Raw genomic sequence first — 12,977 nt, 5'->3', positions numbered from 1 at the left:
AAGGGGGGGGGCTGAGATTGTAGTTCAAAAAGACAAGTACTTGCCTACATGTGTAAGCCCTGTGTTCGATCTCCAACACTGAAAGAAAGAACAACAAAAATCGCTTTTTTTAAAAATCACAAGCCCTGAGGCATTTAGAGATTCTTGGGACTGAAAACTACTCTGCTCAGCAGAACAACTTAGTCTAGAAAACACTTCAGGCCACACATGTTTCACATCATAGTCCATACCGACCTGGAATGAATTATATAGCCCAGGTGTCCTCAGATGGAAAGCAGTCCTACCTCAGACTCCATCGTGCAGAGTGTATGGTCATGAGACTCCATACCCAGCCACTGTGTTGACTCTTACTCTCTGATTCTTTCACGTCTAGTACCTGTAGCTGTCTGTCCTTTGAAGTCCTGGCCAGAGGACTGTCAGGCCCTGCTCCCTAGAACAATGGGTGAACTTTTCAAAACAAGACTGCTTCTGTTGTCCTGGTGCCGTGCTGTAATCCCAGCACTCTGAAGTAGGAGGTGGGAGAGCCCGTAATTCAAGGTCATCCTTGGTTATATAGCAAGTTCCAGGTCAGCCTGGACTGCACGAGACCCAGTCTCATGAAAGAAAAGAAAAAGTTGCAGAGTTAAATCTGTAGTTCAGAAGTAGAGAAGATACTTGGCATGCAGAGACTCTGGGTTCCATCCCTTGACAGGAGGAAGAGGGGGAAGAGGACTCTTCCCTTGCTACTTAGCTGACTGTCCTTGGCAGTTACTAGGACAGGTTAGCTCTGAAATGAGGGTCAAATGCTACAAAGCCAGAGGAGCTGAATTGGTATTGGGTGCTTAGCAGAGATTGGTACAAGGAGACATGATTAGTGATGATGGTGATTATCTGTAATGAGGGCCATCTTGATTGATATGCCCCACCTTCCTCTCCCTTCTGGGGCCCTCATGAATGAGGACAAAGGGAGGCAGCCCCATAGTGTTCCTGATCAGGCTCCTCTCCATACAGGACTCCAACACAACCGGCCCTGGCTGCACTCTGCTCAAGCTGCTGGTTCCTGGCCTGGAGCTCCTGGGTCTTCAAGGCCAGGTCAATGTTGTCTTGGAGGACTCCAGCCAGCAGGCTTCGGTGACGGCGTTCTGTGGCCATGGCTTTCTCCTCCCACAGCCCCTGCCAGGCTCGAAATACCTGTGTTCAGAGTCAGAGGTGCCTGTTGGTCCATCAGCCTCTCCACCAACTTAAGGCCTGCACTCCGTCTCCACTGACCTGCAGCAAGTGGCATGTCCGAGCTCGGGTAGCCTGCACATACAAATCATAGAGGGCCACCAGATCCTGCTCCGCCACGTCCCGTTCTGTCTGCAGGGCTTCCACCTGAAGTTTCAGCCCTGTCAGCTCCTTCCACTGCCTCTCTCTCTCGTCACAAGCCTGCGGAGAAAGTTGTACCTTTTGGCAAGCGCCACCTGTGTCAGGCTTTATGGGAAAAAGTTCAGGTACATGATCTCATTTTGTCCTGGTCAGTCTTATGAGGACAGCTTTGCAAATAGTGCACCAGGGAAGGGATCCGATTGGCCGAATGCCCATGGCTAATGAGGGGCAGCACCGAAATGGCACATGCTTTGAACAGTCCCCATCCTCACCGGGTGATCCAAACCCAGAGATAGGACACGCTGTGTCTATAACCTTGCCTCCGACTACACACTTGCTAGACTCTAGCCAGACAGAACAAATCTGTGGACCCAGAGCCAGTTTGGCTGCTCTTTCCCTCTGCTTCACATAGACTTTTGCCTTATCTGAGAACATGTCCCCACCCACTACATACACAGTTTTTAAAATTTATTTTATTTATTTTTTTATAGGGGGAGGATGGAAATGAGGCGGGGTATTTTTTATAGTCCAGGCTGACCTTGAACTCACAATCCTCCTGCCTGTGCCTGCTGGATCCTGAGAGGCCTGTGTCACTGTACTTGGCTACATTTTTTAAAGCAATTTTTAAAATTTATTTATTTTACATCCCAACCACAGCCCCTTCCTCCTCTCTTCTTCCTCTCCTCTGCCCCTCTCCCCTCAATCCACTCCTCTGTTTCTGTTCAGAAAGGAGCAGGCCTCTCATGGGTATCAACAAAACATGGCATATCCATTTCAGTAAGACTCCCCCTGTATTCAGGCTGGCCAAGGCAATCAGTATGAGCAATAGGTTACCAAGAGCCAGCCAGAGCATTAGGGACAGCGCCTGCTCCCACTGCTGGGAGTCTTTAAGTTGACCAAGCTATACAGCTCTCACATATGTGTAGACAGCCTAGGTTGGTCTCATACAGTCTCCCTGGTTGTTAGTTCAGACTGTGAGTTCCTGTGAGCCAAGTTAGCTGTTTCCATGGGTACATATTTTATTTCTTTTTTGTTTGTTCCTTTGTTTTTTACTAGACAGTGTTTCTCTGTCCTGGAACTCACTCTGTAGACCAGGTTGGCCTCACACTCACAGAGATCCACCTGCCTCTGTTCCCGAGTGTTGGGATTAAAGACATACGCCACCACTGCCCGGCCATGTTTTATTTCTTAAACAGTTGCTTACTGAGCACCTTCGTGATGAGCATGAACTGTCCTCAAGGAGCTGAACACAGTGAATGCCTGCACTGACTCTAGTTCTCCTGAGTTCTACTTAGGCCCAGTCTCCTCTGTTCCTTTCCAGCCTGGGTAAAGTGAACCTCATTGTGCCCATCAAAGCAAACAGCTCTGAATGTGGCTTCTCCTATGTCCCATAAGGCATATGGACCAGTCTGTTACGGTTGAGTCTAGATCCTTGCTACTGTGCCTAGCCTAGGTACAAGAGCCACAAGCCCCATATTCCTCCCCTCCCTCCTCACCTCTTCTGCTACTATGCCTTTGATCTGTTTACAGGCTACTTCCTCCTGATGTTCCAGATGTTTCAGCTCTTCCTGTATCCAAATCTGGTGTTCCTCTCGAAGTCTCTGTCTCCGAGCCTGGGCCAGAAAGAACTGTAGGGGCACATCTGGGGCCTGATGGGCCTAAATGGCATCGTTTGAGGCTTAGTCAGAAAGCAAGATATGCATACATTTGGAACACAGACCCCAACCTTTCCAACAGAACTCCATTGCCAGGGCTGTCCCTAGGATCTAACTGGTCTGGGAGAGTCCACAGACCAGGCAGAGACTCGGCAGGCTGTGGGTAGAGGGAGAGACCTTCCCCTGCGGCTGGTGCTGTCCTCGTAGAAGGGTCCCAGCACGATGGTCCATCCCAGAACAGTAGCTCCTCCCATGATCCCCCCCAGGAGATCCAGGAAGCCTTTAAGTCCTTGTCAAGCTCGTATTCCTTCCCAGTATCAGCTCACAGTTCATCTCCCTTTATTCCCCCAGGTTCCCCGTAGTTTTGGGGTACATGAAGTGCTATTATTACCTGTTCCTCAGAGTACTTGAGACGATGTTTTTGGTGGAGACCAGACCCTAGAAATTCTCTTCTTGCCTCTGGAGGAAAATGTCATTAGTCACATCAAAGTGTGTGTGTGTGTGTGTGCACACACACAAACACAAATTATAGAGGGGATGAATAATATCATGTAACCAAAGCTCAGGGCAGTAACACACTTGCGGGGCGGGGGAGGGATGGGAGAGGAAGGAAGGAAAAAACTGGTTTCAACCATTCTACAGCAAATTCTGGAAAACAGTGCCCCCTTTTGAACAAGAAAGGCTTTTAAGCAGTGGTTCTCAACTTGTGGGTCTCCATCCTTTAGAGAGTCAAACGACCCCTGTGAAAGGTGTCTAAGACATCGGGAAACACAGATGTTTACATTACAATCTATAACGGTAGCAAGATTACAGTTACAAAAGAGCAATGAAAATAATTTTATGGTCGGAAGATATGAGGAGGTTGAGAACCGCTGGACTCTACAGGGCTTCCAGCATCCCATCCCAGGGCCTAGAGTAGAGACTGTCTGCAACACTGGGCTACTCACATTTCTTCTCTGAGCCTCAGTTTGCTCACCTGAGAAAGGAACGAAATGTCTTCCCTGCTCACTGTAACTCAGTGGCTCACCTTTAACCTTCAAGAGACAATCCGAATATCTCAGTAGATGTCCCAAGCCTGTGCGCCCTAGCCTCTGCCTCCATCCCCAGTCCATTCCTGACTCTCTCTCTGTCTCCAGTCTCCAGCAAATTAAATTGCTTGCAGTTTCCCAAAGCTGCTGGATTCTGTTTCTGCATGGTTCTCTCTGCCCGGAATGTTCTTGGCTATCTTTATAAACCTCGATCGGGAGTCACTTCCTATGAAATCTTGCTTTCCTCTCTTTGCAAGGCTCTATTGATGCCTCATAGAGTCAGGTGTGGCCAAGCCTTTCAGAGCATTGAGCACGGCAGTGTAATCATTTCTCCTCAGACTAAACTTTACCGGGGCAGGGAAATCCAAGGGCTAACATGGCTCTGTACCCAACATATGATGCACAGTCAATAAATATATGGGAATCAATAACTAAGTAGAATATTCTGTAAACAAAGAAGAGGGAGGCAGACATATATGGAGCCCTCAAGAGTTTGGATGAGAAGACGTACCTGTGGTTCTAGGAGCCCCGCAGCCTCAGCTCCAGCCCCTTTGGGTGCAAGGTTTCTTGGGTCCCAGGCTTTTACCACCTAGAAGAAAAACACTCAAGTGGGGACTGGCCACTTCTGACCCAGGTGCCCAGGTCTCATCTTGCTTACCTGTAGTTCCCAGAGTGTCCGTACTACTTGGTTCAACCCAGCATCTGTCAAGGTGTCTCCGAGGAGCCCTAAACGCAGAGTCTTCAAGGTGGCCCTACGGGCCCTCGTCTCCTCTACTGGGTTCCACAGGGTGGGTCTCACCTCTTTTGCCTGTACCCTCTTTTCTGAGGCCCCCAATAGAGCAGCCTGGAGCAAACTCAGGGAGCTATCTAGGAAGAGACAACACCGTAAACTACTCTCTTCCTGAGCCACAGAACACACGGCCTGCAACGCTCTAAATTTCGATCAAGGGCTGTTTATCAAAATGCCCAACCCCTGCCACGTCACCTTAGCTACTACAATTGGCTGAGGCAGGATAGCAAGTTCAAGTCTTGGTTTCACAACTTAGTGAGCCCATCTCAAAATAAAAAGCATGAGAGACTAGGGACGGAGCTCAGTGGTAGACTTGCCTGGCATGTGTTAGGGTTCTAGGTTCAATCTCAAGTCCAAAATCATCATTATCACCTTCACATCAAAATCATATCATCCTTGCCACCAGCATCATTTTCATCTTCAGCAGTAGCAGCAGCATCACCATCATCATCACTACCACCATCACCACCACCACCACCACCATCATCACCATCACCACCATCACCACCATCATCACCATCACCACCATCATCACCATCACCACCATCATCACCATCACCACCATCATCACCACCACCACCACCACCACCACGATCATCACCACCACCACAATCATCACCATCATCACCATCACCATCACCACCACCATCACCACCACCACCACCACCACCATCATCATCATCTAGTAACTCCTATTTGACTTTTACTGTGTTTGATGGCCCTGTACTCAGGCTGCTCTTGGATTTATCTTTGTATCCACGGCAACTCTAATCCATCTACCATGTAAAGCCCATGTTGTTCACCAGAAGAGAAAACCAACCTGCAGATGAACACACACCTGCCCCTCCTTGTATGTCTGCCCTCCCCGCAGACAGGTGTTTATCTACAGGTTAGTTTTATATTCTGGTTGATATCTCAAGAGTGTGAAATGCTCCAACTTATCTTCTTCTTCCGTCCATCTTGGGACAAGAGGAGGTCTGGGAACTTCTGGCCAAAGGAATGTTTGTTGGTTGTGAGAAAGAGGGCTGTACATTTTTTTACTCTTTGTTTTTCCTCAGAGGCTGGGAGTCAGCTCCAGGCCTTAAGCACGCTAGGTGAGTGTTTTCCACTAAGCTGTTCCCCAACCATCCCATGGTGGTGGTGTTTCCCAGCCTTTTGTGTGAGAACATCTGCTTGTAGAACTCCCTCTAGCCTTGCAGCGCTCCAACCCCAGTCCTCTGAGTGTTAGGATCGCAGGTATCTGCCACCATACTCAGCTTCCTTCCATTGCTGTCTGCTCTGTGCCCCCCCCCCCCCCACTGTAACCTCCTGCAAATCTCTAGTATTACAGCTTCAAGGGCCTCATTCTTCAACCTTCGGGGTCTGTGAGAGGAGGAAAGTGTTTTCTCCTCAGGGGTCCTTTCCTAATATAATGTAATTGGGTCAGGAGTTCAAGGCCAGCTTGGGCTACGGTGAGACCCTGTCAAGAGAAAAGGTGTTAAAGGCTTAATAAAGATCCTCAATATGGGGGCTGGAGAGATGGCTCAGAGGTTAAGAGCACTGACTGTTCTTCCAGAGGTCCTGAGTTCAATTCCCAGCAACCACATGGTGGCTCACAGCCATCTTTAATGAGATCTGGTGCCCTCTACTGGCCTATAGGGATATATGTAGACAGAATATTGTATATATAATATATAAAAAAAAAAGAGCCTCAATTGGGCCTTTAATCCCAGCACTGGGGAGGCAGAGACGAATGTGGATCTCTGTGAGTTCAAGGCCAGCCTGGTCTACAGAGCGAGTTCCAGGACAGTGAGTTCAGGACAGAAATCCTGTCTTGAAAAACAAAAAAGATCCTGATATGGTGTCAAACAGCCATAACCCTATACTCAGGAAGGTAAGACTGAAAAATGGTGAGTTTTAGCTAGCCTGGGCTACATATACACATCAAGAGCAGCCGGGCCTTCCTGAATGCTGGCCCTCCCAGAATCAAGCACTCTCCCTGGGCTACAATAGGGCTGTGGCTGGTTGAGTAATAACATGAAGCAATCCCACCAAATCCCAGAGCTTTCCAAAGAAGCCCACCCCACCCTCACCACCTTGCGGTTCCAGACGAAGAAGGAGGCTACTGTAGCTGCTTCCCTCCAGGAGCCAGGACACAATCCAGGGCAGAGAGCCCTCCTCCTCCCCAGCAGCCTCACCAGCCAGCACTCGCAGCAGGGGGCAGGCTCTGCCAGAGGGAGGGAAGAAAGGCGATGCCCTGTGGTGGATGAGGAGAACCAACCCTGGCTAGAATCACTTAACCAAGTCTATTCTCTCTTTTTAGTACCATCAGACAGGGATTAAGAGGACTTGCTCTTGCAGAGGACATGGATTCAACTCCCAGTATCCACATCAAGTGGTTCAAGCTGCCTATAACTCCAGTTCTAGGGGCTTCATAGGCACTGGGCATATGCGATGCACATATAGGCAACACACACAGACGCATGAATAAAAGTAAATGAATTTTTTTAGAAAAAAAACTTACACACTACAAGAAAGAGGAAATCTTAGAATACTCTGAAGTTTAGGTTATCCCCCCTTTTATTTCTGGTTTGTTTTCAGACACTTAGGAGTTTTGAAATATTCCTATGATACCACACAGTTTGCAAATTGGCCTGAAATGATCATTTGCTGTGATAACCTGAGGTTTTCATTATTTTTACTTATTTTACGTGTGTGCAGGCACGCCTTTATGCCAGAAGAGGGCATCAGATCCCACTGGAGACGGTTGTGAGCCACCATGTGGGAGTTGAACTCAGGACCTCTGGAAGAGCAGCCAGTTCTCTTAACCACTGAGCCGTCTCTCCAGCCTCCAGTTTTCATTATTTTTGATCATTGAGGGGAAGGTGTGCATGGGGCCTGACGGTGGGCTGGCTACTTGGGGAATTTTCCAATCTTGGTTTTGAGCATTTCAATTCACATCCCTATTTAGGCCTTCATCTCATCTCCCAACACAAGCACAGGAGCTCCTCAGACTTACGGGTCTCCTGGAAGCTGCATGATCCTCAAGGTACCTCGACACACTTGCCGGGTCTCAGGTCCCGGGCGGGACATGGTAAGAGTGAGCAGAGAGCAGGCCCTGCAGAGCACATGGCCAGCTTGGGAATGAGAGCTAGGGCTGTATAGGGATGGGGCGTGGTGGGGTGATGGGGGAGGGGTCTTATCCTCACCTGCCTTCACTCCTGGCAGCCTTCAGGTACAGTTCAGAGGCAGCTCGGGCATCAGACACCTCTACCTCTCTGGCATCTTTCACCACCCTGAAGGAAGGGGAAGTTGACCACAGCCCATTAGTCCCTCTGCTATACAACAACCTCTAGCTTCTCTGTGCCAAAGCCCATGACAGTGTCTAAAGGACTCAAGAATCATCCCAGAGGCTCGGAACTCATTATACTTTTCCTAAGTGTCTCTCGTCTTCCTAACCTTGGTTTTTGGGTTTTTGTTCGGTTGGTTTGTTTATGTTTTGTTTTGTTTTGTTTTTTCAAGACAGGGTTTCTCTGTAGCTTTGGAGCCTGTCCTAGAACTCGCTCTTGTAGACCAGGCTGGCCTCAAACTCACAGAGATCCGCCTGCCTCTGCCTCCCAAGTGCTGGGATAAAGGCGTGCGCCACCACTGCTCGACCTTGGTTGGTTTTTTATTTGTTTGTTTGTTTGGTTTTTTTGAGACAGGGTTTCTCTGTGTAACAACAGTCATAGATTTCCTGGAACTTGCTCTGTAGACCAGGCTGGTCTTGAACTCACGGAGATCTGCCTGCTTCTGCTTCTCAAGTGCTGGGATTAAAGATGTACACCCACCACCGCCTGACCATAACCTTGTTTTTTTTTTCTCCTATTGTCTTCTCAGGAAGGGAAACAAGTTAGTTGGGATCATTTCAAAGATGGAAAATCTGCTCTGTGAGGTGTTTGGAACCACTCATTGTGATACTGGGCTGACTCAGGCCATGAGGGTGGGCACAAGAGTTGTGAGCTATTTGATATGAAGGGAATAAGATGTACAGATGTGAGAAAGGAAAGAGGGTGGGGAAGAGATCCCGAGAGTCCATCTAGGCCCGGTACACATGACTCCAAGCTGAGGGCTTCATTCTCCGGGGATGGCAGAGTAGAAACCTCCCTATCTTGAAGCTTATCTTGATCAAAAGTTTATCTGGAAGGTTTCACTGTGGCTTTAAGGCAAGCACCCCTGTCACATAGGGCCCCAATACTTACAAGCCCAGAGGAGCCACATTCAGTACTGGCAGGTCCTCCATACATGGGGAGAGCAGGTCCTGAGTCTGCCCGCTGAGGCTAATCTGGGATCACACAAAGACAATTGTCACAAGCCTTTTCTCTCCTGTAAGTCCTTAGGGCTAAGTAAAGATAAAAATTAGCCAGGCAGCCGGACAGTGGGGGCACACGCCTTTAATCCCAGCACTTGGGAGGCTGAGGCAGGCGGATCTCTGTGAGTTTGAGGCCAGCCTGGTCTACAAGAGCTAGTTCTAGGACAGCCAGAGCTGCTACACAAACAAACGCTGTCTTGAAAAACAAACAAAAAAGTCATCCACTGACAGTTGGCATATAAGGGTGACCCCAGATGGGCTGGAGAGATGGCTCAGAAGTTAAGAGCACTTGCTGATTTTACAGAGGGCCTAAGTTCAATTCCCAGCAAGCATCCGTAATGAGATTTGGTGCCCTCTTCTGGCCTGCAGGGATACATGCAGGGAGAACACTATACATAAGAAGGAAAAAAAAGAAAAAGAGAGACAGAGAGAAAGAGAAAGAAAAAAGGAGACCCCAGCTGGAGTAGCAGGGTAGGGCTGGACCCATCTCCCTCCCCATTTCCTCATTCTCCAAGCCTCAGGGAGTTTCTGTGGTGTCACCCAGCTCCGCCCTCCCAGTGACCTCACCTGCACCAGGCTGAGAGTACAAAGCACAGGACCAGAGTTGCAGAGAGGCAGAGCCTCCTCAAACAGCATCTGCAGCACCTAAAGTAGAGAGAGGAGCTCAGTAGAACAAGTCGGCATCATTCACCGGTAGGTGGTGACGCACGCCTTTAATCCCAGCACTCGGGAGGCAGAGGCAGGCATCTGGATCTCTGTGAGTTCAAGTCCAGCCTGGTCTACAAGAGCTAGTTCCAGGTCAGGCTCCAAAGGTACAGAGAAACCCTGCCTCGAAAAACAAGCAAACAAACAAAAAAAAAAAAAAAAACAAACAAAAAAGAGGGCATTGCTGGGCGGTGGTGGCGCACGCCTTTAATCCCAGCACTCAGGAGGCAGAGGCAGGCAGATCTCTGTGAGTTCTAGGCCAGCCTGGTCTACAAGAGCTAGTGCCAGGGCAGGCTCCAAAGGTACAGAGAAACCCTGAAACCCTGTCTCGAAAAACTAAAAAAAGAAAAAGAGAAAAAAAAAAAGAGGGCATCATTCTGCCTTTCAGCACTTCTGGAAACTGAAGTCTGCCACAGGCCCTGGTCCTGGATACTTGATGGGCAGAACAGAACAGCCCCCTCCTCCCCTGAAGGCCGACAGACCAAGAAGCGGGCTTCTTCAGCAGGCCTTCCCGGTGCTGGGCAGGGTTGTGGTAAGGTTCTGAGGCAGCTGTTTTGATGTGAAGGTCCTTTGATGAAACCTTCAGAGTAAAGATTTTAACGTCGTATTGGCGGTGTTACCAAGAAGCGGGGGAGTGAGATGTCCTGGGGATTTGATCTGTGTGTCACTTCTCCCCGATGCTCTCATTCGTGTGAGCCACAGCTTTCCATCTTTCTTGACTTCTCGTCTGCATAAAGTGGCCTTGGTAAAACGAGACAGGTGCACCACAGGGTGCATGGGCGACCTGAGCTGTCCCTAGTCCGGCTGGAGTGAGCAGGCAGATTTCCCAACTCATATTTGAACATCAGGATACCTGTGTGCGGGTGGCTCCTCACCTGAGTCACAAACCGGGGTGCCTCTGTTTCCCGGCCCCGGAGCAGCAGGGTTGTATCGTACCCTTGTCCCACGGAGGCCAGCATAGGCTGAATTTGTGTCAACAGCTCCTGCTCTGCTTCCTGTAGGAACACACAGGCACGCCCCTCTGTGTCAGGGGACTTGTTACAGCCTGCTCTGAGCAAAAGGACTGGACCAGTCAGAATCCCAGGATGCAGAGGACTGCGAGCTTTCCTTCTCCTCCCGCCCCTTTCTCAGAACCCCATACCTGAGCAGCACCAGGACCCAGAACTCTGTCAAAGACGAAGCAGTGTTCCTACGGACACAAGCGGTGTCAGTAGCGGCATTTTCAGCTTCCTCTGCTCCCCTCATCCCACACCATCTACCTGAGGCTCCAGAGTGCCTGGCTGGAGAAGGCGAAGGTTCTTGGATCCCTCCAATACAAGTGTAGGGCCTTGGTTCTCCTTAAGGCCTGGGAGGGGTAGGCTTCATGTAGGTTTTCTTGAGAGAAGATGAGCTCTGGGGCTCCCAAGTCTTGCCCTTGCCCCCCACCTCCAGCCTGAGCTGGCTTAGCCCTGACTCTCGCCCTGCCTTCTTTTTTTCTTTTCAATGTAGTTTAGGGAATCAAACCTAGGACCTCTTATATACTAGGCAAGTATTCTACCACTGAACTATATTCCCAGTGCTTTCTTCTTCTTCTTCTTCTTTTTTACACAAGTTTTGATATGAAGGATTTCTTATTTTGTTCAGATTGGTATTGAGCTCCTTGGCTCAAGTGATCTTTCTACCTTAGGAGGAACTTTCAGGCACAGGCCACTATGCTGGGCTTTATGACCTTTATTGGATGTGGTATTAACACACTTGAATTTCCACATTCATTTCCTAAAGTAGAGAGTGAATGTGAAAGATCTAGCCTGTGGTCAGTTGCCAGATCACTGTGGGTAAATGGAAATTGCAACATCATCACAGTCCTCACCCCTGGACAGGGTCCTCTAGGAAGATACGACCAGCTGTATTGTTTGGTACAAGTACTTCTTGCTAGTCACAGAACAAGATGTTCTAAAGCTGTTTTTCTACAGGTTTGTTTGTCTCTTCTCAGTTTACAATGTGGTCCAAAGGTCTTCAACACTAGGAAAGAATCAGGTATGAAGTCTAACCTTTGTTCCTTTTGTCGGGCAGGTATAAGTGGTGTTGAGATAAGCGTTTCATGGAGCTGAGGCTTGCATTAAAATCCTGATCCCCTACCCCTACTTTGTAAGTGCTGGGTGTCCAGGGGTGCACACCATGCTGGCCTCTGATTAGCTTGAACTCATGCTTGTTCTCCTGCTTCTACGAGCCAACTCAAACCAAGGACAGACCTCTTGTGTAGTAGTGTTCCAGTTGGGAGGAGGAACTTCTGATCCTCCTTCCTCATCTTCCCAATAATGAGATTACAGGGAAGAGCCACAGCGCTGGTAAATCCAACCCAGATTCATGCATGGGCACACTTGCGCTAGGCAAGCACCAACTGAGCTACACCCTCAAACCCCCAAAGCTTCTTACTTGATCCTTGACCCTGCTCCACTTCTACCACCACAATCAGTGTGGCGGGTGGGATGAGAGAGATGGTGTGAGCCCCTTGAGGGCACAGAGCTGCCTGGCCCGTAGCAGCCCCTGTGCTCACCACCTTTCCAGACTCCATGGCTATGGAGCCTCTCAAATTCCCCTTAATAATTCATGCCCCTCATCTGTGGGTGGGGTGGCCAGTGGCTCTGGACAGGTTACCTCTCGAAGGAAGTGACACTCGCTTCTCTTCGGGGGTTATCCCCCCCCTTTCTGAAAACGTTAGGACATAGCACAGTGGTGGGAAAAGGAGTATAGTGAACCCTCAAGTGACCAGCTTCGTCATTTACCAACTTTTGGCCATTCTTATTCCTTTGGTTCCTCTCCCCACTTTAAAAAAAAAAAAAGATTCATTAATGCCCTGCTTCATAACTATTTTACTATATATTTCTCATTTTTTTCTTTTTTGGGGACGGTGTTTTATGTAGCCCAGGTTGGCCTGACTATATAGCTGAGGCTGGCCCTGAACTCCTGATTGTTGTGTTGGGTGTTCGTTTTACGCGGGTCCATGGAAGAACAGGGGTTACCCTAGGATAATTTTTAGGCTTTGCAGATGCAGGGGATTGCACCGACTGTAGTACTAAGTGTACTACGGTACTGCGCCTGCAGTGCGGAGCCTGCACTACAGGACCATTCCAGACAAGGAC

At 49.1% G+C, this 12,977-nt stretch overlaps 1 protein-coding gene across 1 annotated transcript; it reads right to left on the bottom strand.

The window, feature by feature from the left end:
* LOC126493366 (uncharacterized) lies at nucleotides 1-12,759 on the bottom strand. The gene is made up of 13 exons (XM_050130352.1): nucleotides 10,731-12,759; nucleotides 9,718-9,795; nucleotides 9,041-9,123; nucleotides 8,009-8,095; nucleotides 7,819-7,917; nucleotides 6,896-7,026; nucleotides 4,689-4,897; nucleotides 4,542-4,619; nucleotides 3,979-4,036; nucleotides 3,394-3,461; nucleotides 2,844-3,005; nucleotides 1,249-1,407; nucleotides 1-1,170 (listed from the first exon to the last, which is right to left on the bottom strand). The coding sequence occupies exons 1-13, from the start codon at nucleotides 10,812-10,814 to the stop codon at nucleotides 928-930; spliced, it is 1,539 nt and encodes a 512-aa protein (XP_049986309.1). The 5' UTR covers nucleotides 10,815-12,759; the 3' UTR covers nucleotides 1-927.
* Between the last annotated feature and the right edge of the window lie 218 nt (nucleotides 12,760-12,977).

Source organism: Alexandromys fortis, unplaced genomic scaffold (genome assembly GCF_014885135.2).
Source record: "Alexandromys fortis isolate MF-2015 unplaced genomic scaffold, M_Fortis_MF-2015_v1.1 scaffold_341, whole genome shotgun sequence".
Taxonomy (NCBI): Eukaryota; Metazoa; Chordata; class Mammalia; order Rodentia; family Cricetidae; genus Alexandromys; species Alexandromys fortis.
This window is presented reverse-complemented; position numbering and strand designations above follow the sequence as displayed.

Coding starts and splice junctions, on each gene's coding strand:
- LOC126493366 (XM_050130352.1), bottom strand. CDS start 10,814: ATGCTGGCCTCCGTGGGACAAGGGTACGATACAACCCTGCTGCTCCGG. Junction 9,796..10,730: donor CACCCCGGTTTGTGACTCAG/GTGAGGAGCCAC, acceptor TCTCTACTTTAG/GTGCTGCAGATGCTGTTTGA. Junction 1,171..1,248: donor GGACATGCCACTTGCTGCAG/GTCAGTGGAGAC, acceptor CTCTGAACACAG/GTATTTCGAGCCTGGCAGGG.